Source organism: Carcharodon carcharias, chromosome 10, assembly GCF_017639515.1.
Source record: "Carcharodon carcharias isolate sCarCar2 chromosome 10, sCarCar2.pri, whole genome shotgun sequence".
NCBI classification, from domain to species: domain Eukaryota; kingdom Metazoa; phylum Chordata; class Chondrichthyes; order Lamniformes; family Lamnidae; genus Carcharodon; species Carcharodon carcharias.
The window spans coordinates 65,547,543-65,573,221 of NC_054476.1; the positions used below are offsets into that span (position 1 = coordinate 65,547,543).

Sequence of the window (25,679 nt, forward strand, 5' to 3'; positions counted from 1 at the left end):
TAAGATTTTTTTTTGGTTATTTTCTTTGAACATTTCTCTTTTGCAGATATAAAAACATGAAAAATAGGCAAAAAAAGGCTGTTTTGCTGACAGTCAAGCATCAAGTAAGGAGTCTTTTTTACTTTCCAATTGGCATAGGAAGGCAGTCCTTTGTGATTAAATCTCCAGCAATATACATTTAAGCAAGTGAAACCCTATGTAGGCTGCTTCATTATCAGAAGAATTGAGAATGGAAAAACACCATCTGGGAAAGTCATAGATAAATCAGCTGATATGGTTTGCTGATGATTAGGAGCAAACTGTCAGGATTAAATAATTTGCCAAATGGCATCATGTTTTACAGATAAAAATATAGCTGGATAATCTGTCCAATTAGCATGTAGATACCAGCTTCACATTTGGGCATGGACACAGCTCCAACATGGTTGACTGGAAAGTTTATGAAGCCTCCTCCTCTAGTTTAGTTGCCTGGCTGCCCAACACTATATGTAGGTGTACAAAATTTGGCTCTGATCCCTTGGTTGTGAGATGGATTAGCTCTACAACTGGCTGTTTTTAGCTTTGGCATAAAGCATTTCTGCATAGTTGCTCCACTAGGTTTGTCCCTCATCCTAAAGTATGCCTGGTGTTGTTCCTGGCACAGCTTTCTACATTCCACATCAAACTAGTTTCGTTTCCTGACTTGATGATGATCAATGAGTAAGCCATGTGCTGGTTATTAAGCTTGAGATTGTAGTGTTACACAATTAGATACTGTTGATGGCCTCAGAAATGCATGGAAGCCCAGTCCTGAATCTGTTTTACTCAACATGGCCACCATAAAATGGAAGATATTCTCGCTGTGGAGACAAGACAGTATCTTACAAGTACCTTGTGGCAGCCACAGTGATCAATTCTCTGACAGAAACCTCTGCAACAGACTGTTTTGTCAGGGTGTGGTCAAGTAGGTAGCTACCTCACCATCTGAGCAAGCTCAGAGTCTCAAGGAAATTTTCCATTTTTATATTAACATTTTAATAATGAAGTGCCTCATTTTTACAATCTACAAAAAGATTGTCCAATATGCAATCCAAATGCTAACCTGAACAGTTACTTTTTAACAATGAACATGATGACAAAAGATTACTGATCAAAACAAAAAATACTTTTATAATGTTGCACAACTTTATTAGAATACTCTGGCTATTCTGTACAAATTGAAAACAGCATATTAAGGTACATTACAACTGTGTAGAACAAGGTAAGGCTGGAGCACTCTATGCCTGGACACAGTGCTTTGTGCTGGACACTCAAATTAATAAAAATAAAAAAAGATCTGTGTTAAAGATTTTACTTCCACAGGAAAACTGGTAATGACTCCCACAACATCTTAATGCGCATCTTTTCTGGAGATGAAGTGACTGCAACTGGAGCTAATGTGCCCAGGTAATAGGATTTTTTTCACGTGCTGGTTGGTAAGTTCTGTATAACGGTAATAAATAAGTCTGTGACAGTAAGATTTCAGAGCAGCCTCCCTGTATATATATATTTTTGTTAACCATTACTATTTTTGATTAAAACAGTAATGGTGACCACAGCGCAGTCAGATAGGGTAGAAAATTAAGCTTCTGAAAAGCATTTAAATATAAATATTAATAGCAAAGGAAATGCTTAACTATTAACTAAATGGCTGCTCACAAACATTGGGCAGCACAGGAAAGATGCACCTCAGAAGTCCATGAAAATCACCACTGACTCACTGAGCAATGCTGCCCCTATTTGCAAGTCACAAGCGTGTAACACTCACTACATTTCAAAATACCAGTGTTTGTTTAGGCTGCAGAGTGCGTGCTTGCTTTACCTTACAGTCTCAAACCCTTCTGTATTTTTGAAGTAGAGAATTTTGTAATTTTTCCACTGTAAAAGTAAGCCAAAAGTAGGAAAAAGAAATCTGAAGTTAAAGAGCAACCCATGCATTTTAAAACATAGTGTTTAGCTTAATAAGATTGTGCTGCAGTAGGGAGGGATCACCTCAACTGCACAAGAGTATTTTAGATACACTTCATCACATGGCATCAGTCTCTAGGCAGTGGTGTTTCCTTGTTACCACGCTCCTATTGCTGCTTGCATTCAGCCGGCTGGTTGGATTCTTTCTGCAAGAGAGAGAAAATACCTGATCAGTGAAAGCTTCTTCTCTGCATGGAGATTATCTGCAGCTCCAGCACGCACCTTACCCATAGTGACTGGATAGTAAGAATCCCACCGAAGGAGGAATTGAGGAAAAATTAGTAGAAGCATCAGGGGCATACCAGTCATTTGGGTTATAGTACTGATGCATGTTAGTAGGCCAAATGGAGAGGAGAGGGAGAGAAAAGAGGTACAATCCTTGGAGCTTTTAACAATCCACCCTGTTGTAAAACAGTCCAGCACTGCAAAAAGCTGAACTTATATTTGAAGTTCAAAAATTTACTTACTAATGAATGGAATATTTCCTACAATTTAGTTTTTTGGAGGAGAAATGTAACTTGGCTCAAGTTTATTTTTCATTTCCTTACAGAAATATTAGCTTTGGAAAAACATGCCATTCTGTAGGGTCTTCGCAAGTCTTAGATTGATGGCGCCCTCACGCACTGGAGGAATGTGTCTAATATTGACTCATTCACAGTGTTTGACCTCATCTTAAAAACTCCCCTGCTCAAGCTCAAATTCTATATTAAGATCCAGGGTCTGCTCAATAGCTCAGTTCTTTTCAACCTACATTATTCCAAGATTAGTTTTTTCAAACTCAACTTGAAGAGAATGATGAGCCCACCAGAATCTGAAGTGGTGTTTAGAAAGTACACCTTTGAGCACTGCCATTAATTAAAGAATGAAAACTCTGAGGTAAATAATCATTACCTCACATACAGTAGGAACTGCACCAAATTAAGGAGGAAGGACCTACTTGGGAAACCAAATCGCAGCAACCAAAAGTACTGTCCTCTTTGTTGCAGAAATATAAACAACAAAGTTTCACTGAACATAAAAGGGGCACTTTATGTACAACAAATTTTATTTATATTGTTCCTTTGTAGTAAAACACCATAAGACATCTTACAATAGGTGGATATTGGATGCTAAGTCAAAGGAGATTTGGGAAAGGGTGACCAAAATTGTGGGTTTTCAGATTGGTCTTACAGGAGGAAAAAAGGGGGAGGCGGGAAAGCAGAGGGCACCTTAGACAGGGAATTCTACAGTTCAAGGGGCTTCAAGACAACACCCACTAATGGTGGTGGTGGGGGGGAGAAAGAGACTGGACAACAGTCAGGGTCCAAGGAATGGAGAGATTAGAAGTTAGGGAAGGTGGGTGAGGGACAAGGCTATGGAGGAATTTAATCTGAGGACATGAATTTTTAAATTGAATATTGAGGGATTGGAGTTGGTGTGGGTCAGCAACGACGCGAGTGACAGACAAGTGGGATTTTTATGGGATATGATAGGATAGCAGAGTTTTGGATGACTTACATTTATGGTAGGTGGAAGATAGGCCAGCCAGAATTGTATTGGAATAGCCAAGTCTGCAGGTGACAAAGATATGGTTCAGGATTGCAGCAGCAAATGAGCCAAGATAGGGCTGAAGATGGAATTAGATGTTATTAAATTGGAATTAGACTAACTTCTGATGATGATGATCTGGAACTGGATAAGGTGCAGAGGATTTGAATGGTTCAGCCTGAGGTGGGAACGGAACAGTGGTAAATGCAACTGGGGAGAAAAATAAATTGTGGCTCATTCAATATTCAATGTTAAATAAATAGTCATCTTCTTATTGTGTCCACAGACAGTCTATACATGGCCCAGCCAGAACTGGACACATTTTTGCACCTTGTTGTTGAATTCAGCAAGATCTGCAACACTGCAGGGTTCCTCTAGCGATAGGCATTGCAGGAGATGTTGCATAGTCTGGCTCAGTTCCACATTCACAAGTTGTCGGGCTGGTTGTATATCCCCATTTGCTTTTGACACCTTTGAACGACCTACACCAGTCCTAAGTTAAGGCACTTCCAGGTTGCCCAGTTGCAATTAGCTCCTGGGGGAAGGCTTTCATCCAGTAGAATTTCCATCGCTGGGGGTTGTTTGAGACTGGCGAGCCGGTCTTTCCACAAGGCGATGCGGGCTTCAGATGGGGTTGATTGTAATGGAACAACACTGTTCATGAAGCTCTTCCTTGACTTTAGGCGACTGGGTGTAGGTGTATGACCATGTAGAGGGTGCCTTTCATCTGATGTTTGACAGAGTCGCCCTTTCTTGCTGGCAACCGTTCTTCTTAGATCAGGGGGAGCGATACACGCCAGGATATATAGGCTGTTGGTGTTTGTTGGTTTTAAACAACCTGTGATAAGTCGGCAGCTTGCATTCAGAACGGCATCCATCTTCTTAGCACGAGTAGATCTTTCCCAAGCAGGGCAGGCGTATTCGGCAGTGGAATAGCAAAGAGCAAGTGCACTGGTTTGCAATGTTTTCGAGCTTGCTCCCTATTTTGTGTTAGTGAGCTTATTCAGGATGTTGTTTCGTGCGCTCATAAATAGTCTGACAATGCAGTGATTAAAAGAAGCGATGGGAGTGATAGAAATGCGTGTTTTCAACATGTGTTTTCTAGCTGATCCCATGTCTGCAAATGATGTTGCATGTGGATGAGGAAGAAGAGGGGGCCAGGAACAGATTCATGGGGAACTCCAGAAACAAGAGTGTAGAGTGGGAAGGGAAACCAGTGGAGATGTTCTGGTTATGATTGGATGGGTAGAGTGGAACCAAACAAGGGTAGACACCTTGAGCTGAAGGATTGATATTGGAGAATGGTCTGTTCACATTATAAGGGTGCAAAGGTTTCAATGAAGAAAAGATAACAGTCATAATCATAGAGATGTCATTTGTGACATTTGATTTTTGGTCTTGTTGCAGAGATAAAAAGCATATGGAAACATTTGAACATAGGACTTGCGGGAAAGATGGAACAGATTCCGGAAACAATACGTTCATAAGAAAGGAAGGTTGGAAATGAGATGGTAATTTTTTTGAGTGTAGTGGCAACTTTGAAAGAAAAGCAGCAGTACCCGAGGAGAGGAAGCACAATGTCAGTGAGCATGAGGGCAAGAAGGGAAGTTGGGTGGTAAACGGTTTAGGTCGGAATGGGATCAAGGGTGCAGGAGGTGGATGTAATGAACAAGATGAATGTGATGATGGCATGAGGTTTGTGTGAAAGATGCTGATTAAGAACTAGGGCAGGTGAAGCCTGGAAGGAGGTTTTGCTTGGTGGGTAAGAGGAATGATGAAAAAGCCAGTGAACAAATTGTTTCGAGCTTAATGGCAAAATGTCCACAAACTCACATTTGCTGTTGGGAGGTAAGGATGGATTGGGTAGAGGAAGGGTTTCAAGAGGTTGGTTGGTAGTGGAAATAAGTACATGGGATTACCTTTCCAATTCAAGATCGCCCTTCTGTACTGGATGCTTTTGGCAGTGGGAAGCAAGGTCAGATAATATTTGATGTTGTACTGCTAGGTTTGGTGATGAATGGCTGATAGAGACACCGTTGGTAGAATTTGATTTAAGAGAAGCCAATATGTCTATGGGCTGTTTACTGACGTGAGGGTTAATCATACTCTCTCATTCTACAATTCATCAGCTGCTGGCCAGAACTAATGCTACTTATAATGATGTTTCCCAGATGATAAACTACAAATCGCATGTTTAAAGATTTTTGAATTGTAGATCAACTGCCTATATTGATTAAGGGCCCATTTAAGGGAGGTCTATTTAGACAATTTCCATAAAGTTTGCATTTAGACATGAAAAGACACCTAATTGGTCACTTGTTCATGAAAATGGTCATATCTAGCAAAGCTGGTTTTCATTGTGAGAAATGAGTGATGGTTGATCAGAACAAGTTTTGTACAGTTCAGAGGGTAGACGGGAAAGTAGGGTTGAGGCCACAATCAGAACATTATAGAACAGAATCAGAGGAGAATTATCAGATGATAATAATTGCAACATCAAGTGTGAAAAAAAGTACAAAGTCCTCCTTGCTAGTGTCTGGGGCTAGTGGTCAAATTGGGTGAGCCATCCCACAACCAACTCATATTTACCAAACAACATCCCAAACATCCTCTGCCATCTCTATCTATGCCCTGTCCCATCAGGAACATATGGTCAACCAGAAATGGGGTCAGAGTGGCATATTCTCAGTTGACAGTGGTCTTTGGACTTCAGACCCGATGAAGTCTAAGGTCAAAGGTCAAGGAAACTCCTGTCGTTACTATTGACAGCATCCTGAACTGCTGAATCATTATTCTGACACAATAAATATGGACGAGGGCATCAAAAGCACAACAATCTCTAGGTAGAGGATTTCAATGTCCATAAAGGTTATTTGGTAGTACCAATGGTCAGGCCCTGAACCTTGCTGACACACTGAGCCAGTCAGGTGACAAAGAGTCAACGCAAAGAAATATCCTACTCAACATCCTCCTCATCAATCTATCAGATTTCCATATCTGAGTGCCACAATCTTTGCCATCATCATGTACTAAATGGGGCAGATGTAGCAGCCCAAAAACTGGACAGTTAAGGCACGATGGACCATCAGCATCAATCCAGGAGACCAACTCCTCAACCTAGTAACACGACCACATTTTTAGCTTTGGCAAGCTAAATCTACATGATTATCCTCATTCACAACTTGACAGTTACTTGGGCATGACTGTAAGAGATAAGGCTAAAATATTTATGTGTCCTGAGCCAAAAGTGTCAAATGGGCACTCTATCTTTCTGGAGTCTCTAAAGACACCAGTGTCCAGCCAATTTGGTTCTAACATCGTGACATCAAATAAATGGCAGTGCATGCCAGGTACTGCAAAGCCTACTGGCTCCAACATAATCTATAGTGCTGAAAACCAGTGCACCAGGATAAAAACTCTTGCCAAGCTGTTTCAGTATACTACTAAACCAGAACCTTTCAATGGCATTAAAAAGAAAGGCAAAGAAATTCAGTAAAGATTAAAACCAATGCCACTGAGTTGAGAAAAGACATCTCCTTCCGTGACTGTTTTCACCTCAGGTCTACTCAACCAATTTGATTTTTAAAAAAATTTTATTTCAGAAAGGCCTTTCATCAAGAAAATGAAAACAAATTGGAATGCCTTTCACATCAACATTAATTCTTTATATATTAAATGGCTTGCATTATATTGATTAGATTTAACTTAAAAAATATTTTTTTTAAACTGATTAGATAGGATTAAGCCTTTAGTATGAAAGTTTTACAAAGCATTATGTAGAACTGTATTGAATAGACTGGAATATGAAGCTACAAATATACAATAGAGTAAGAGGTAAATAAGTCTAAATTAAAGAATTGAATTATAAGTAAAATTTAAAATAAAATCAAATTGGTTCAGCTTTTAAAAGTGAGTTCAATAGTAACTAAAGATTAAAAGCAATGTTAAGCAAAGGGTGACCATAGAAATAAGGCAGAAAATTCCCTTACCTAGAAACGAAATTTGTTTTACTGAGATATGAATTATACCTAAGCAGGGGAAAATTCAGAACAAAATAGGCAATATTAATGTCACTGAAATTGAATAATCAGGGCTAGGCAAACTCTAAAATGTATCCAAGTCTGTCAGGTACTGACCATGAATATCACAGAAATTTAGAAGTATGGGAACAGTAACAGTGATAACTGAGGCCTGGTCAGATTAGATACTAACAGTTGATTACTAGGGCTATGCAAATTATTTTTTCTTGGTATATAAAAAACCTATTAATTGTAATGTGCAATACTATATTGTAACACGTCCATATTAACTTACAATTAGTGAATTGTAATGGCAGCACCCATAATGACCTCTTTTAACCTAATCTCTAAGAAAATATTTGTAATTTCTTTAGCCAGTAAATATACCAAGATGAAAGACAGTTTCCAATGCCATAACAGATAATAAAATAGCAAGGTGATTTCCGGAGAACCACCATTTTACGAGGAGCTATACTTGCACCATGCCAGATATAATTTAAGTTTACATTGCTGTTTTGCACATGCTACTTTCTAAATTGCATGGTGAGTGCTTCAGTGTACTGAGATGCTGCAACATCACTTCTTTGTTAAAAAATGAATCTCATTTAAATAGCACTAAAATGCAAATTAAGTGCTCAAACAAATTAAGGGTAATTCAAATTGTTACTTTTAATTAACAGCAGACTATAGATCCTATTTCTGTATAAACAATGTGCTCAAAGAACAACTGCTATCAGTACAGTGTTTTAGGGAAGAACTCCAACTCCAGATGCCATCAGCAAAGTTAGTTTTAGGAGAAATGGCCGCATAACAATACCGGGTGCAGCATGTTTCAGGAAGGGACAACTCTATAATTGCATTGACAATCATATAGTGTATTTTAGACAGCTGAGAGACCATATTGGCAGGTCATTCATTTCCATCAGATGTTAACATGGCCATGGCTTCAAAATAGAACTCTGGTTATGTAACTGAACTGTAGTTTAAATGTAGATCTTGTGTTATAAGACTAAAGGTTATAAAACCATTTACTGATTGTGACAGGTAGATGGAAATGAGGCTAAATGTAAAAGGCACTATTATACAAAGACTTGGAAGAAAAAACTGTTTAATACTGACATCAAGGAGGAGCTTAAAATCTTTAAAAATTATAATTGCAGATAACTGCAGGAACGTCACCCTGGGATTTCTTATTCCACTGCTTCTTCACTTTATTCAAAATTAGTTACAGCTCTAGTTCAAGGTATCTGCAGCATCAGCTAACTTGTGTATATTGAGAAATTTGTTAAGCTACAAATCAGAATTACAGACAAGATATGAAGAAAATGCAATAGAGAAACTATATGGTTACGATCCTATTATTGATGATATTCCTTGCTTCTAACATGATCTGCTCCTAAAAAGTGACAAGCACTATAAAGAGACCCTGCCCTGTTCATTCCTTGTGGCAAGAAAGCACCTGCCAGCTTTTAAGGTTAGTGAATACAATGGATTGAATCTGCTCCCACCAAAATCTGATGCAATACTATAATAAAAATTTACCTTGCTTAAATTGCCTTTAAATTTAGAGGAAATCAAATGAGTCCCATGTAAAAGACCACAAAAAAAATCTCCATTTGGATATGTGGCTTAGGGAAGATTGAAGCAACTGCAAAGGAATTGTACCTCTGAGGGTTTAAAACCTGAACCACTTCAGAAAGCATCAAAATTCAGTTATGAATTGCTCATGGTACAAACATCATTTTAATTGCTTCTTTACATTAGCAACTGCAAGCAACAGGGAAATTTTCATCTAGTCAACTCATCTGGAGCATGCTTTGTTACATTTCAATGTAATGAGTAAAAATGGTTAGCAGCTACAACAAGGAACATTAAAGATTAGATGAATTAATAGTTTATGTTAGTGGAATCAAGATAAAGAGAAAAAATACCTAGAAGTGAGACAAGAGCAGCATAATTTAAATTAGATTCCAAAACAAATCTGAAAGCTGGTTACTAACTTTGGAATCTCAAAATAATGAGGTAACTTTATGCTCCCCCAATTTCTAAAAGGTAATGTTTTCCTCCTTAAACCACTAAAAGTTTAAAATTCTACATCAATGCCTTTAATTCTACTTCCAAAAGTGCACTTTTGCTCAGCACATATCAGTTTACACAAACTGAACGATATACTCTATACTAAGATACGGCAGCCTAGCGGTTATGGGACTTGACCAAGAACCCAGAGATCTTGAAATCAAATCCCACCATTGCAAGTTGTGAAACTGAATGCAATAAATCTGGAGATAGCCCAGAAAAAAACCCTGAGAAACTGCTGTTCTTTTAAAATCTAAAAGCCTCATTATTGATGAATGCCTCCTACCTAAACTGGCTTAAATGTGACTCCAGCCAAACACTATGGTTGACTCTTAATGTCCTCAGAGAAATTAGGGAATGGACAATTAAGACTGCCTTTCCAGTCTCACCCACAAACCCAAGAAGAAACAAAACAATGCCTAAAAATTATTGCTCAACTCTTAGTTGATGACTGGCGTCTTTCTACCTTGGAGTGATGGCCAGTAACTGGTTTTGACTTTAGTTATACATAAAGCTTCCCAGGTAAATAAGATCAACATGCTGTACTTCTATAGTTAGACTTAGATCAAATCCATTTATTACATACAGATTCAGAAAAAGATGCAGCTTCAATTGCATTTTATGCAAGCTGGTAGTATCTAAAATCAGGAAGCAATTAACTAAACCTGTATGTTGCTTTTCAGATAGGTTCCTTCTGGCATTGTCTGCTTGCCAAATCTTGAGGAAGTTATTACATTTCACTAATGAACCTGGAACCATACACAAGTTGTAAAAAGGACTAGAATGAAAATGACAAAGCTTTAGATTGGATCCAGCTATCTAAAGCAACAATGTAACATGAGAATAAGAAAGTGAACCCTATCAATGTGCTAAATGGCAGCTCTGAAAACAAAATTTTAAATACGTTTTACAAAGTAGACATACTAACAACAAATAAAAAGAGCAATTTAACTTGCTGCTTCATGCGAAACAAATTCATGACTCCAATGTACCAGAAATTTAAATAACAGTTTGAAATTCAGGGGTATATGCAGCAGAACAGGAGAAAAGTAGATTAAAACCAAAACATTAAATGCTAGAAACAGGCAATAGGCAAGTCAGCATCTTTCAGCTGACTGACTTGCTGAGTGTTTCCAGCATTTTCTGTTTCGGGTTCAAATTTCCAGCACCTACAGTTGCTTGCTGTTTAAGATTTAGGCTAAATTGATTGCTAATTAAATTCAACTATCTAATAGAAACTCACTTTAGGATCAATCTCAGCATCATCATCTTCATCTCCCTCCTCCTCAACATCATCATCATCCTGTTGAGAAAAAGTTTCAGATTATTAAAGTGGAAATGGCATTTGATGCCACTTATTCAATCAGGTTGAAGTGGGCCATAAGTTTCCATCATAACACTTAAGACCCACCATAACCAATGATTATTTCCCTGTTCTGTGACACTATCGTTGAGATTGACTGAAGGAGCTACATCAGAGTTCTCACCTAGATCACAGAATATTTGTCAATAATGCAGCTCTCTACAAAATTCAGATTCATGTTACTTTTTCCAAATTAATGCATGAGGAAAATGCACCATTTGCAGCAAGATTTTCCAAACACCAAACAGCACTGGCTTCTCTAAGACATGGAAATGATACAACTAACAATAGTTTCCAATTCAACAAATGCAAATATGATGCGAAGAAAGTCTCCTGAACAACAGGATACAGAACACTGTATACCAATCAGATTCTATGAGGCACCACTGTGCACTGTTTGCCAAGTTTCTCTGTAGCTCGCACATTACCAATGGTTCTCATTTCTGGTCTGGCATGGTGTTTGAAAATTATGAAATTGCAATTGAGGGGCACTTTAGTACCAGTGCATGATGCTGCCATGGACGGGAAGATATGGGCTTAATTCCCCCAAGATCCCCCAACCGGTGGAAAGGAAAATTAACATTTCTCCAAGCAGCAGGGTGAAAAATTCCATTAGGGTCCCTGGTAACACGAAGCATACAACTGAGCAAGGCCATTATGGGGAATAAACAGACTTTTGTACACAAAAATATTAAATTGGGGAAATCAATGGGCAGCTAGACAGTCTACACCTGTGCTGTTCTTTTTAAGAAAAACTGCCTCCACAACCTATGTTAAAAATCTTGGGCATACCCATTCATCCCAGCCAACCTCTCCCATGATCCAATTCCTACACCCATATTTATCATGAATACATCCTATATAAACTTGCCAGAGCATAATTACCTCCCTCTAGTAATGTTTCAGTTCTCAATCACCGAGCTTCTTAGCTTGTGCTGATCAGAAGCCTCTCTGCTCCGATAAACTCATCTTAGCTTCTGCAGTTGCCGTATTTTTTAAATTAAGTAACAAAAGTTTTTTCAAAAATGAAGCTAGAACGTAGGACTTCAAATTGAGGACGGAATTATATCTTCATGTCCTGACCAAGTTATTTCACTCTCTGATTTACTTTAAAGGCCAAACTTGGTCTTGACTCCCTCATAAGTTATCATAGAATTTGACATGGAATAAGCTTTACACTGAAAAGTGGTTTAAGGAAGTCTGTACAAAATGTTGATTTTTATTTATAAACCTGTTTCGTTCGACATTACATATTTTTAAAAAGTTCTCTTCCTTTGCTGCCCACCAGTGCCACAACTCTCTTCTCCCCCCGACCCCAAACACCTGTGGACTTATGCCAGGGTTCATTTTCTTTGTCATTTCATTGTCGCCTCAATGAGCATTATAATTGAGCTCACTCCTCAGTCCTCAAATGTGATCATCCAGGCAGGAAACAAAGCAACAAGGAGGAACAGAAACCATGACTTATACATATGAATTAGGAGCAGGAGTCGGCTACTTGGCCCCTCGAACATGCTCCGCCATTCAATAAGATCATCTGATTACAGCCTCAACTCCACACTGCTGCCAATCCCAATATATTCCCTTCTCTAGCCTACAGGCACTTGGGCCAACTGTAGTGCCCCTGCTGCTGAAATTAACTCACCATAGATTTATGAATGAACCTGGAACATTGCGAGTCTGTCAGCTTTTTTTCAACATAATCAGCTGAGCCACTGGGGAGCGTATTTTATATATGCACACAAAATGGGTAGGACCCTTCTTCACAAATTGGTATATAAATGAAAATGAGTTTAAAATTAACTAAGCAGGGAAGCTACTAAGTTTGTCATGCAAAAAAAATATAGATAAGGAAACAAACAAATATTTGGTTAGGATCTTACTTCCAAGTAAAATGCATTTTGAGCTTGTTCACAAACAAGTTAACGACTACAGGCTCTTCTTCATCACAACTCGGTAATTCAAAATGCCCACACATTGGTAAAACTGGATCTTTCTTCAATATCACCAAACGGTAAACAGCTGAGATACGAAAAACTTTAAAGCCAGCAGATCAAGCACAGATTTGCCCTTTAAGGCTAACCGAAGGAGCAAACATGCTTGTTTGGCTGGAGCACTCCAATCATCAGGCTTTCAAATAACCCAATCTGTTTAGTTAATTTTAAACTCATTTTCTTTTATATACCAATTTGTGAAGAAGTGTCCTACCCATTTTGAGAGCAAATATAAAATACGGTCCCGAGTGGGAGGCAATGGTGCAGTGGTATTGTCGCTGGACTAGTAATCCAGAGACCCAGATAATGCTCTGGGGTTCGAATCCCACCATGGCAGAAAGTGGAACTTGAATTCAATAAAAATCAGGGATCAAAAGTCTAATGATGACCTTGAATCCATTGTCGATTGTTGTAAAAACCCATCTGGTTCACGAACATCCTTACCTGGTCTGGCCTACATGTAGCAATGTGGTCCGCTCTCTACCCTCAAATGGCCCAGCAAGCCACTCAGTTGTATCAAACCTCTATAAAGCCTCAAAAAAGGGAATAAAAGCAAATGGACCATCCGGCATAGGCCTAGGCACCGGAAATGACAATGGCAACCCTGCAAAGTCCTCCTCACTAACATCTGGGGCTAGTGCCAAAATTAGGAGAGCTGTCTCACAGCCTGGCATAGTCATCCTCACTGAATCCTATCTTACAGATAATGTCCCAGACACCATCACCAGACCCAGCAGAGGTGGCAGCACAGTGATATACAGTCAGGAGGGAATTGCCCTGGGAGTTCTCAACATTGACTCCAGACCCCCTGATGTCCCATGGCATCAGGCCAAACATGGGCAAGGAAACCTCCTGTTGATTACCATGTACCCCCACCCTTACCCCCTCAGCTGATGAATCAGTGCTCCTCCATGTTGAAGCATCAACGGTGGCAAGGGCACAGAATGTACTCTGGGTGGGGGACTTCAACAACCATCACCAAGAGTAGCTCAGTAGCACCACTACTGACTGAGCTGACCGAATACTAAAGGACATAGCTGTTAGACTGGGTGGTGGTGAGGGAACCAACAAGATGGAAAAACATACTTGCTTGTCACAGATGCATCGATGCATGACAGTATTGATGGAAGTAGCCACCGCACAGCTGTTGTGGACATCAAGGATGGAAGGTACCCTCCGTCATGTTGTGTGGCGCCAAATGGGATAGATTTCAAATAGATCTAGCAACTCAAGACTGGGCAACCATGAGGCATTGTGGGCCATCAGCAGCAGCAGAATTGTACTCTAATACAATCTGGCCCAGCATATCCCCCACTCTACCATTGCCATCAAACCAGGGGATCAACCCAGTTCAATGAAAAGTGCAGGAGGGCATGCCAGGAGCAGAACCAGGCATTCCTAAGAATGAGGTTAAGCTATAACACAGGACTACTTGCATGCCAAAACAGCATAAGCAGCAAGTGATAGAACTAAGTGATCTCACAACCACCGGATTAGATCTAAGCTCTGCAGTCCTGCCACATCCAGCCATGAATGGTGGAGGACAATTAAACAACTCACTGGAGGAGGCGGCTCACAAATAACCCCCTCCTCAATGATGGGGGAGCCCAGCAAATCCATGCAACAAATAAGGCATTTGCTACAATCTTCAGCCAAAAGTGCTGAGTGGATGGTCCATCTCGGCCTCCTCCAGAGGTCCCCAGCACCATAGACACCAGTCTTTAGTCAATTCGATTCACTCCACGTGATATCAGGAAGCGGCGGAAAGCGTTGGATAGTGCAAAGGCCATCCGACAATGGGCCCTGACAATATTCCGGCAATAGTACTAAGGCTTGTGCTCCAGAACTTGCCATCACCCTAGCCAAGCTGTTCCAGTACAGCAACAACACTAGCATCTACCTGGTGGAAAATGACAGAGTTATGTCCTGTACACAAAATGCAGGAGAAATCCAACACAGCCAATTACCGCCCCATCAGTCTGCTCTCGATCATCAGTAAAGTAATGGTAGGGGACATCAACAGTGTTATCAAATGGCATTTGCTTAGCAGTAACCTGCTCACTGATACCCAGTTTGGGTTCCACCAGAGCCACTCAGATCCTGATTTTGTTACAGCCTTGTTTCAAACATGGACAAAGAACTGAACTCCAGAGGTGAGGTGAGAGTGACTGCCCTTGACATCAAGGCCGCATTTGACAGAGTGTGGCATCAAGGAGGCCTAGCAAAACTGGAGTCAATGGGAGTCGGGGGAAAACTCTCCACAGGTTGGAGTCATACCTAGCACAAAAAGAAAATGGTTGTGGTTGTTTGAGGTCAGTCATCTCAGCTCCAGGACATCACTGCAGGAGTTCCTCAGGGTAGTGTCCTCGGCCCAACCAGCTTCAGCTATTTCATCAATGACCTTCCATCATAGGGTCAGAAGTGGGGATGTTTGTTGGTGATTGCGCAATGTTCAGCACCATTTATGACTCATCAGATACTGAAGCAGTACATGTCCAAATGCAGCAAGACCTGGGCAATATCCAGGTTTGGGCTGACACGTGGGAAGTAACATTCACGCCACACCAGTACCGGGCAATGACCATCTCCAACAAGAGAATCTAACCATCATCCTTTGACATTCAATGGCATTAACATTATTGAATCCCTCAATATCAACATCTTGGGGGCTACCACTGACCAGAAACTGAACTGGGCCAGCCATATAAATACTGTGGCTACAGGAGCAAGTCAGAGGCTAAGACTCCTGCGACAACTAACTCACCTCCTGACTCCCCAAAGCCTGTCCACCATCTACAAGGCACAAATTAGAAGAGTGATGGAATGCTCCTCACTTGCCTGGATGGGGATAGCTTCCACAACACCCAAGAAGCTTGATGCCACCCAGGACAAAGCAGCCTGTCTGATTGGCACCACATCCACAAACATTCACTCCCTCCACCAACACACAGCAGCAGCAGCGTGTAACATCTACAAGATGCGTTGCAGGAATTCACCGAGGTTCCTTAGACAGTACCTTCCAAACCCACAAACGCTACTCCAGAAGGACAAGGGCAGCAGATAGGTGGGAACACCACCACCTGGAAGTTCCCCTCCAAGTCACTCACCATCCTGACTTGGAAATATATCGCCGCTCCTTCACTGGGTCAAAATCCTGAAACTCCCTTCCTAACCACACTGTGGGTGTACCTACACTACATGGACTGCAGTGGTTTAAGGAGGCAGCTCACTACCACCTTCTCAAGGGCAACTCGGGATTGGCAATAAATGATGGCCCAGCCAGTGAAGCCCTATTCCATGAATGAATAAAAAAGGTACTATTTCCATGCTGCATGATTCTGAAATGCCAACTCAAAATCTTTGTACAAAATGCAAATAGCTATAATATTCTTAGACTCCCATAGCACTCCAGCACACACAGCTATCCTTCCATTCCCTACAGCTACGCACTAGCACCATCATTCTATTTCTAAGTGCAGCCACATGCCCAGTTCTGTTGCTCTAATCCTTACAACACAGATGCACGTGAGAATAAATGCAAATCCAGCATTATTGGTCCATTCCCTATTGCACAACCACATGCCCAGCTGTTACTTTACCTGCTCCAAATCAAAGAAAAGACTGCACAGCCTGCAGGAAAGGTACTGTTTCAGTCAGGCTATCCAGAATACCGTAACATCTTAAAGAACATAAGAAATAGGAACAGGAAAGGGTCATGCAGTCCCACAAGCCTGCATTGCCATTTAATAAGATAATTGCTGAACTTCCGACAACAATTTAACCTTCCCGCCCTATCCCCGTATAACTTGATTTCTTTAGTACTTGAAAACCTATTGATCCCAGTCTTGAACAAACTCATCAACTGAACATCCACAGCTCTCTAGAGCAGAGAATTTCAAATATTTTCCATCCTCTGCATAAAGAAATTTCTCATCTGAGTGTGAAGTGCCTGAGACTATGACCCTCCTCCACCCAAGTTCTGTATTCGCCCAAACAGGGAAAACTCGCTCTCAGCAGCTATGCTGCCAAACACTCAAGAATTTTATATACTTCAAAGGCATCACCCCTCATTCTTCTATACTCCAGAAAATATAAGACTCATTCCACTCTATCCTCACTCTAGGAATAAATCTGGTAAACTAAGGCAAGTATCTCCCTCCTTAGGTAAAGAGACCAAAACTGTAAACAGTACTCCAGGTGCGCTCTTACCAAAGCCCAATATCACTGCATCAATACTATCTTACTTTTATATTCCAACCACACTGCATTAAAAGGCCAACTACAATTAGCTTTCCTAATTGCTTATTGTATCTGCATGTTAAATTTCTGCAATTTGTATATAAGAAAATCTCAAATCCATCTGAACAACCTGTTAAAACAAATTTTGTTTTTCTATTCTTCTTACCAAAGTGATCAATTGCACATTGTCCACATTATACTCCATCTGCCACCTTCTTTCCCAATCACTTAAGCGCTCTATGTCTCCCTACAGCCACTTTTCATCCTCAGCTTACTTTCCCACCTTAGTATCATCTACATCATCCTGAATATATACAATCAAATTCCTCATCTAAATCATTTTTAGAAATTGTAAGTAGCTGAGGCCCAAGCACTGATCCTTGCTGCACACCACGAGTCACCCTCTGCCACCCTCAAAAATGACCTTTTTCTGCTGTTTGCTAACCAATCCTCAATCCATGCTATTCTATTACCCAAATCCCGAGTCCCAATTTTGCATTATCAAATGTCTTCTGAAAACCCAAATATGCTACATCCACTGGTTTCCCTTTATCTACCCTGTTAGTTACAACTTCAAAAAGCTGCAATAGGGTTTGTCAAACTCCATTTCCATTCTACAAAACGGGGTTAACCAATCATTGTGATTTTCCAAGAGTCCTCTAACCAAGATCTTAACTTCACTGGGGCCAAGAAACAATACATCAGGCAACAATTATATCAACTGCAAACTTGTTCTTTGTCTGACACCAACAAGTTGTTTACGAAGTGGTAGAACAAACTGCCAAGCCTATTTATATCATCAACTTTATTCTGGGGAGGACAGAAGCATTTATATCCACAGAAGCTTTATATTTATTCTAGACGACAAGGTTAATCAGCTTGGTGCTGAAAACTGCTTTTTAAAATCAGAATAATGAAGAACCTTGAATAAAAGCATTGTTATGGTTAGTCAACCTGAAATTCGGAAAGAAAACATTGGATAATTTCATCAGTTGTCTGTCAAATGGCAAAATAAATAATGCAACATTTTCCTGAAGAGAAAAGGTAACTTTGAAGGGTGGATGGCAACTACAACATGCCAAAGAAATAAAGTTGTTACTGTACACTTACCTCCTCTTCAGCTTCTTCTCCTTCCTCCACCTCATACTGGAAAAGAAAAAATTCAGCCAATTTCTCATGATTCTAATGTAAGTCTAATTGAAAACAAAGTTATGCACGTTCTGATATATAATTTTGGAACTTCACTTGCAACCTCTAAAATCAAAATTAGAACCAGAGGGATGTGCTCTGCATTTTCCCAAGCACTAAAGCTGCTTATTAGGAATTTCAGCACAAATAATTTGCTTTCTGTGCAATAATGGTGATTTAAATGCAACTTACTTCCAAACAATTTGATATTTTAAGCCTGCATTTGAATTGTATGTTTGGGCAAGCACAGGAACAAATGCTGGGAAATAAGAGAACAGCATGAAGTGGTATAACTGTGATAGAAAAGTCAATAGCATGCTGTAGTCATTACATCATGCCTAATTGCTTTTCTTTTTTAAGTAGACTTGTATTCTCTGACATACTCCTGCCCCATCAAAAACAAGTTTTTCCTACACTCTAACAAATTCTTTGGCCAAGAAGATAGGGAAGCATGTTATCCTCATTCAATATTAAAGTATTCTGCCTCCACAGCTGTCTAAGGTAAAGACTTCCTAAGATTCACAACCCTCAGGAGAAATTCCTTCCCACCTCAGTCTTAAATGGATTACCTTTTTTTAATGGCCCCTAGCTCTGGATCCTGACAAGGGGCAACATCCTCTCAGCATCTACCCTGTAAAGTCCATCAGAACCTTAAAATGGTGCAATAAGATCACCTTTCATTCTTCTAAACTCCAGCAAGTATGGGCCGAACTTGTTCAACCTTTCCTCATAAGAGGACCTCTTCATTCCAGGAATAAAGCTAGTGAATTTTCTCTGAATTGCCTCCAATGCTAATATAACCCTCCTTAAATATGGAGACCAACTCTACACATTACTCTAGATGTGGTCTCATCACCAAACAGTACACTTGGAGCAAGACTTCTCTACTTTCATACTCCATCCTCTTTGCAATAAAGTCCAACAACCATTTGCCTTCCTATTTAATTGCTGTACCTGCATGTGATTCATGTATGAGAACACCCGGATCCCTCTGTACCAAGCAATCTGTAGTCTCCCTCTATTTCAATAATATTTTGCTTTTCTATCCTTCTTACTAATCGATAGCTTCACACTTTCCCACAACATACAGGAATCTGGTTTTCCTGGTACATAGATCACAAAAAGTTAGTATGCAGATGCAGCAAATGATTAGGAAAGCAAATGGAATGTTGACAAAAACTTGTTATTGCAAGGGGAATGGAATATAAAAGTAGGGATGTTTTGCTATAGTTGGAAAGGGCATTGGTGAGATCACATCTAAAGTAGTGTGTAGAGTTTTTCTCTCCTTATTTAAGAAAGGATATAAATGCACAAGTAGTTCACATGAGGCAAATTCGACTGATATCTGGGCTGGGCTAGGGGGAGGTGTTATCAGAAAAAGGCTGGACAGGTTGAGCCTATATCCATTGGAGTTTAGAAGAACAAGAGGTGATCTTATTGAAGCGGAAAAGATCCTCAGAGGACTTGACAGGGTGGATGCTAAAAGGATGTTTCCCCTTGTGGGAGAGACTAGAACTAGTGGGCACCCATTTAAGACTGAGTAGAAATTTTTCTGAGGGTTGAAAGCCTTTGGAATTCTTCCTAAGAAAGCAGTGGAGGCAGGATCAATGAATATTTTTAAGGCAGAAGTAGAAAGATTCTAACGAGGTAGTCAAAGGTAATTGGGGGTAGGTGGGAATGTGGAACTGAGGCCACGATCAGATCAGCCATGATCTTATTGAATAGTGAAGCAAGCTTGAGGGGTTGAATGGACTGCTCCTAATTTGGATATTTGTCCTTGAGACGGTACAGAAGAATGGTTCCAGGAATGGGGGATTTTAGTTACAAGGATAGATTTGAATCACTGGGTTTGTTCTCCTTGGAGCAAAGGAAATTGAGGGAGATTTGATAGTAGTGTACTAGCTTTTGACAGGTTTGGATAAGGTAGAAAAGGAAGAACTGTTCCCATTAGCTGATTGTAAAAGGGCCAGGGGGCACAGGTTTTAAGTTTTGGCAAGAGTTATAGGGGGAATGTGAGGAGGAATCTTTTTATGCAGCGAGTGTGAATGATCTGGAATGCACTGCCCACAAAGGTGACCGGACCGGAAGTAGTCAATGATTTGAAAAGGAAATTGGATGGGCACTTGAAGGAAATAAACTTGCAGGGCCCGGGAATCGAGCTGGGGAGTGGGACTGACTGGACTGTTCCACGGAGAGCGAACAAGGGCTCGATGGGCCAAATGGCCTCCTGTGCTGTGAACTGACTACTCCATTTGCGCACTCACTTAACCTATCTGTATCCGTTTGCAGATGCTGTCCTCCTCACAACTTGTTTTTCCTATGTTATCTTCATATTGTCAGCAAACTTAGCTCCAATACATTGAAGTTATTAATATAGATTGTAAACAATTGAGGCCCCAGCACTGATCCCTGCAGCACTTCACTAGTTAGTTTGCCAAGCTGAAAATAACCCATTTAACCAGTCTCTTTTTCTCTGCTAGTTAGCCAATTCTCTACCCATGATAACACATTACATCCAGCACCATAACCTTTTATGTGGCACCTTAATGAATGTTTTTTTGAGAATCCAAATACACTACGTCTATTGGTTTCCCCCTTAAACATCCTGCTCATTATATCCTCTAATAAAAACTAATAAATTTGTCAAATGCTATTTCTCTTTCATAAAAGCATATTAGCTCTGCTCAGTTGTATAATGATTTTCTTAATGTCCTGCATCTTCCTTAATGGTGGATTCTAGCATCTTCCCAATGACAGATGTTAGGCTAAATGCCTGATTTCTTGATTTTGGTCACCCTGCTCTTCTGGTTTTCTAAGCCTCTAGGGCTTCTTTATTGTTTTACAAAGGTAAGAGGGGGAAGTTGCCCGTCGTAGACTGGAAAACTACATTAAAAGGTATGATGGTAGACTGGCATTTAAAGAATTATTAAATGATTTACAACAAAGTTACATTCTTTTGAGGCACGAAAACCCAGAAGGAAAAGTGATCCAACCATAGCTAACAAGAGAAGTTAAGGATTGTAGTAGATCGGAAGACGAGGCCTATAAAGTTGCCAAAAAGAGTAGTAAGCCTGAGGATTGGGAGCATTTCAGAATTCAGCAAAGGAACACCACGAAACTGATAAAGAAAGGGAAGATAGAATATGAAAGTAAACTAGCAAGAAACATAAAAATGGACTGTAAAAGTTGCTATAGGTGTGTAAAAGGGAACAGTTAGCCAAATGTGGGTCTAGTACAGGCAGAGACAGGAGAATTTATAATGGGGAATAAGGAAATTGCTGGGAAACTAAGCAAATACTTTGTGTCTGTCTTCACAGTGGAGGATACAAAAAGCATCCCAAAAATACCAGAGAGCCGAGGGACTAGTGAGAATGAAGAACTGAAAGGAATTAGTATGAGCAAATAATTAGTATTGAGTACTGGAGAAGTTAACAGGACTGAAGATTAGTAAATCCCATGGATCTGATGATCTGCATCCCAGAGTGCTGAAGGTAGGGGCTGTAGAGACAGTAGATGCACTGGTCATAACTTCCAAAAGGACGTTAAGGATAGTATTAAACTGAAAGAAACACTATACAAATCTGCAAAGATTTATGGTAGGTCAGAGGAATGGACAGATTTTAAGAACCCGCAAAGGCTAAAAAGATAAAGATGCAGAAAGAAGAGTATAAGAAACTAGCTAGTAATATAAAAATAGATAATAAGAGTTTCTGCAAGTTTTAAACAGGAAAAGGGTAACTAAAACTAGTGTGGGTCCTCTAGAGTGTGCCTGGGGAATTGGCAATGGAAAACAAAGAAATGACAGAAGCATTGAACAAGTATTTTGTGTCTATCTTCATGGTAGAAGACTTAGAAAGCTCCCCAAAAATGCTCGATAATCAAGAAGTGATAGGGAGGGATGAACTTAAAGTGATCACTATCACTAGGGAAAGGGTGCTGGGAAAACTATTAGGCCTAAAAGCTGACACGTCCCTAGGATTGGATGTCCTACATCCTAGAGTCTTAAAAGAAGTGGTGCCACAGATAGTGAATGCATTGGTTATAAACTTCCAAAATTCCTTGGATTCTGGACTAGAAAACAGCCAATTTAACACCATTATTCAAGAAGGGGCGAAGGTAGAAAGTAGGGAACTATAGGCCAGTTACCTAACATCTGTCATAGGGAAAGTGCTAAAACCCATTATTAAGAAGGATATTAGAAAATCACAATGTGATCAGACAGACCCAACATGGCTTTATGAAAGGGAAATTGTGTTTAACTGTTGTATTAAGAGTTTTTTGACACAATAATACTCAAGGTGGATAAAGGGGAACCGGTAGATGGGGTATACTTAGATTTCCAATAGGCTTTAGATAAAGTACCACAACAAAGGTTACTACACAAGTTGAGGGTACATGGTTTAGGAAGTAACCTATTAGGATGGATAAAAGATTTGTTAACTAGTAGGAAGCAGTGATTAGGGTCAAATGCATCTTTTTTGAATTGGCAAGCTGTCACTTGTGGAGTGCCAGAGATATCAGTGCTCAAATTCTTATAATCTATATCAATGACTTGGATGAAGTTGGGCGGGGGGGGGGGGGAAGAGGGTGTGTGTGTGTGTGTGTGTGTGTGTGTGTGTGTGTGTATGTGTGTGGGGTAGCTAAATTTGCTGATGACATCAAGATAGGTAGAAAATTTTTTTAAAAAGAGGTCTGACACCATCTGTGGAGAGAGAAAAACAAAGTTAACGTTTCAAGTCCGTATGACCCTTCTTCAGAGCTCTGAAGAAGGGAAATCGTGTTTAACCGATGTATGAGTTTTTTGACAAAATAATACTCAAGATGGATAAAGGGGAACTATTACATGTGGTATACTTAGATTTCCAATAGCTTTAGATAAAGTACCACAACAGAGGTTACTACACAAGTTGAGGGTACATGGTCTTCTTCAGAGCGCTGAAGAAGGGCCATGCAGACTCAAAACATTAACTTTGTTTTACTCTCTCCACAGATGCTGTCAGACCTACTCAGTTTTTCCGGTATTTTGCTTTTATTTTAGGTAGGAAAGTATGTTGTCAAGAGGAGGCACAGGTACCATTGTCATTCATCATAAAAACCCATCTGGTTCACTAATGTCCTTTAGGGAAGGAAATCTGCCATCCTTACCTAGTCTGGCCAACATCTGTGACTCCAGACTCACAGCAATGTGGTTAACTCTTAAATGCCCTCTGAAATGGCCTAGCAATGGCAATTAGGGATGGGCAATAAATGCTGGCCTGGCCAGCGACACCCACATCGAGACGAATAAAAAAAATAGAGGAAGCTTTATGCAGTTATACAGGGTCTTGGTGAGACCATATCTGGAATACTATGTATAGTTTTGTGCTCCTTATTTGAAAAAAAAGATATGACTGCTTCAGAAGCACTTCAGAGAAGGTTTACTCGACTCATTCCTGGGGGGGGGGGAAAGGGCTTATTCTAAGAAAAAAGGTTGAACAGCTTGGGCCCATACCCATTGGAGTTAAGAAGAATGAGAGGTGATCTTATTGAAATATACAAGATCTAGAGGGGACTTAATAGGGTGTATGCCTGGAACATGTTTCCTCTAAAACAAGGGGATATAGTTTGAGAATAAGAGGCCTACCTCTTAAGACAGAGATAAGGAAACATTTTTTCTCTTGGAGGGTCATTGGTCAACAGAATTCTCTTCGCCAGAAAGTAGTGGAGCCCGAGTCTTTAAATTTATTCAAGGCTGAGTGAGGTACATTTTTGATAGACGACAAATGTTACAGCAAGGGTGTTGGCTGACAGGAAGGTGAAGCTGATATCACAATCGATTAGCCATGATCATATTGGATAGCGGAGCATGTTCGAAAGGCCAAATGGCCTACTCCTGCTCCTAAATCTTATTTTCCAATGTCCTATGTTTCAGAAACTATAGAATTTTAGGAACGGTTCCTGTAGACTGGAAGGTAGCAAATAAAACCTTATTATTTAAGAAAGGAGGGAGAGGGGAACCAGAGTACCACAGACTTGATAGTCTGACATCAATAGCAGGGAAAATTCTAGAATCTATAATAAAGGACGTGATATCTGGAGGCTTAGAAAATAATATGATTGGGCAGATTCAACATGGATATATGGAAGCGAAATCATGATTGACATATCAGAGTTTTTCTGAGGATGTTACTTGTAGCATAAAGTAAAATCAGTGGATTGGTATTTGGATTTTCAGAAGGCTTTCGATAAGGTCCCGCACAAGATGTTAGTACACAGAATTAGGGAACGTCAGTATATTGCCCCCGATCTGACATGATTGAGAATTGGTCAACAGACAGAAAACAGAGTAGGAATAAACAGGTCATCCTCAGGTTGGCAGGCTGTGACTAGTGATGTGCCACAAGGATCAGTGCTTGAGCCGCAGCTATTTGCAATCTATAATAATGACTGGATGTCGGGACCAAATGTAATATTTCTAAGCTTGCAGATGACACAAAACTTAGAGGGAACATGAGTTGCGAGGAAGATGCAAAGAGACTTCAAGGGGATTTAGACAAGCTAAGTGAATAAGGCAAGAACTTTACAGGTGGAATATAACGCAGAAAAATGGGAAGTTGTCTGCACTGGTAGGAAAACCGGATTGCAGAATATTCCTTAAATGGTGAGGAATTGGGAAGTGATGATGTCCAAAGGGACTTGGGTGCCCTTGTTCACGAATCACTTAAAGCTAAAATGCAGGTGTAGCAAGCAATTGGAAATGCAAATGGTATATTGCAAAAGGATTTCAGTACAGGAGTAAAAATGTCTTGCTGCAATTGTATAGAGCTTTGGTGAGACCACATCTGATGTGCTGCGAAAAGTTTTGGTCTCCTTACCCAAGGAAGGGCATACTTGCCATAGAGGGAGTGAAATGAAAGTTCATCAGACTGATTCCTGGGATGACGGGATTGTCCTATGAGGAGTTTGGGCCTGTATTCTCTAGAGTTTAGAAGAATGAGTGTGACCTCATTGAGACATACAAAATTCTTACAAGGCATGAAAGGGTTGCTGTAGGATGTTTCCCCTGGCTGGGGAGTCTAGAACCACAGTCTCAGAATAAGAGATAGGCCATTTAGGACTGAGGAGGAGGAGGATTTCTTCACTCAGAGAGTGATGAATCTTTGGGATTCTCTAACCCAGATAACTGTGGAGGCTGTCATTGAGTATGCTCAAGACAGAGATAGATTTCTGGATATTAAAGGCATCAAGTAATGTAGGGATAAGTGCAGGAAAATGACATTGAGATAGATGATCAGCTATTATCTAGTT

At 40.2% G+C, this 25,679-nt stretch overlaps 1 protein-coding gene across 5 annotated transcripts in view; it reads right to left on the reverse strand.

Moving 5' to 3' along the window:
* Positions 1–1,142: 1,142 nt before the first annotated feature.
* The window catches only part of LOC121283226 (nucleosome assembly protein 1-like 4), a 95,769-nt gene continuing 71,232 nt past the window's right edge, over positions 1,143–25,679 (reverse strand). For 4 of the 5 annotated variants that reach the window (XM_041197538.1, XM_041197535.1, XM_041197537.1 and 1 more), the window contains 3 exons: positions 18,315–18,350; positions 10,852–10,911; positions 1,143–2,132 (listed from right to left, as the gene is read on the reverse strand). In XM_041197538.1, coding sequence (XP_041053472.1) covers positions 2,094–2,132; positions 10,852–10,911; positions 18,315–18,350 — 135 coding nt within the window. In that variant the 3' untranslated portion in view covers positions 1,143–2,093. Of the gene's footprint in view, positions 2,133–7,502; positions 7,542–10,851; positions 10,912–18,314; positions 18,351–25,679 lie in introns of all 5 variants that reach the window. The other variant, XM_041197539.1, reaches the window with a different exon arrangement.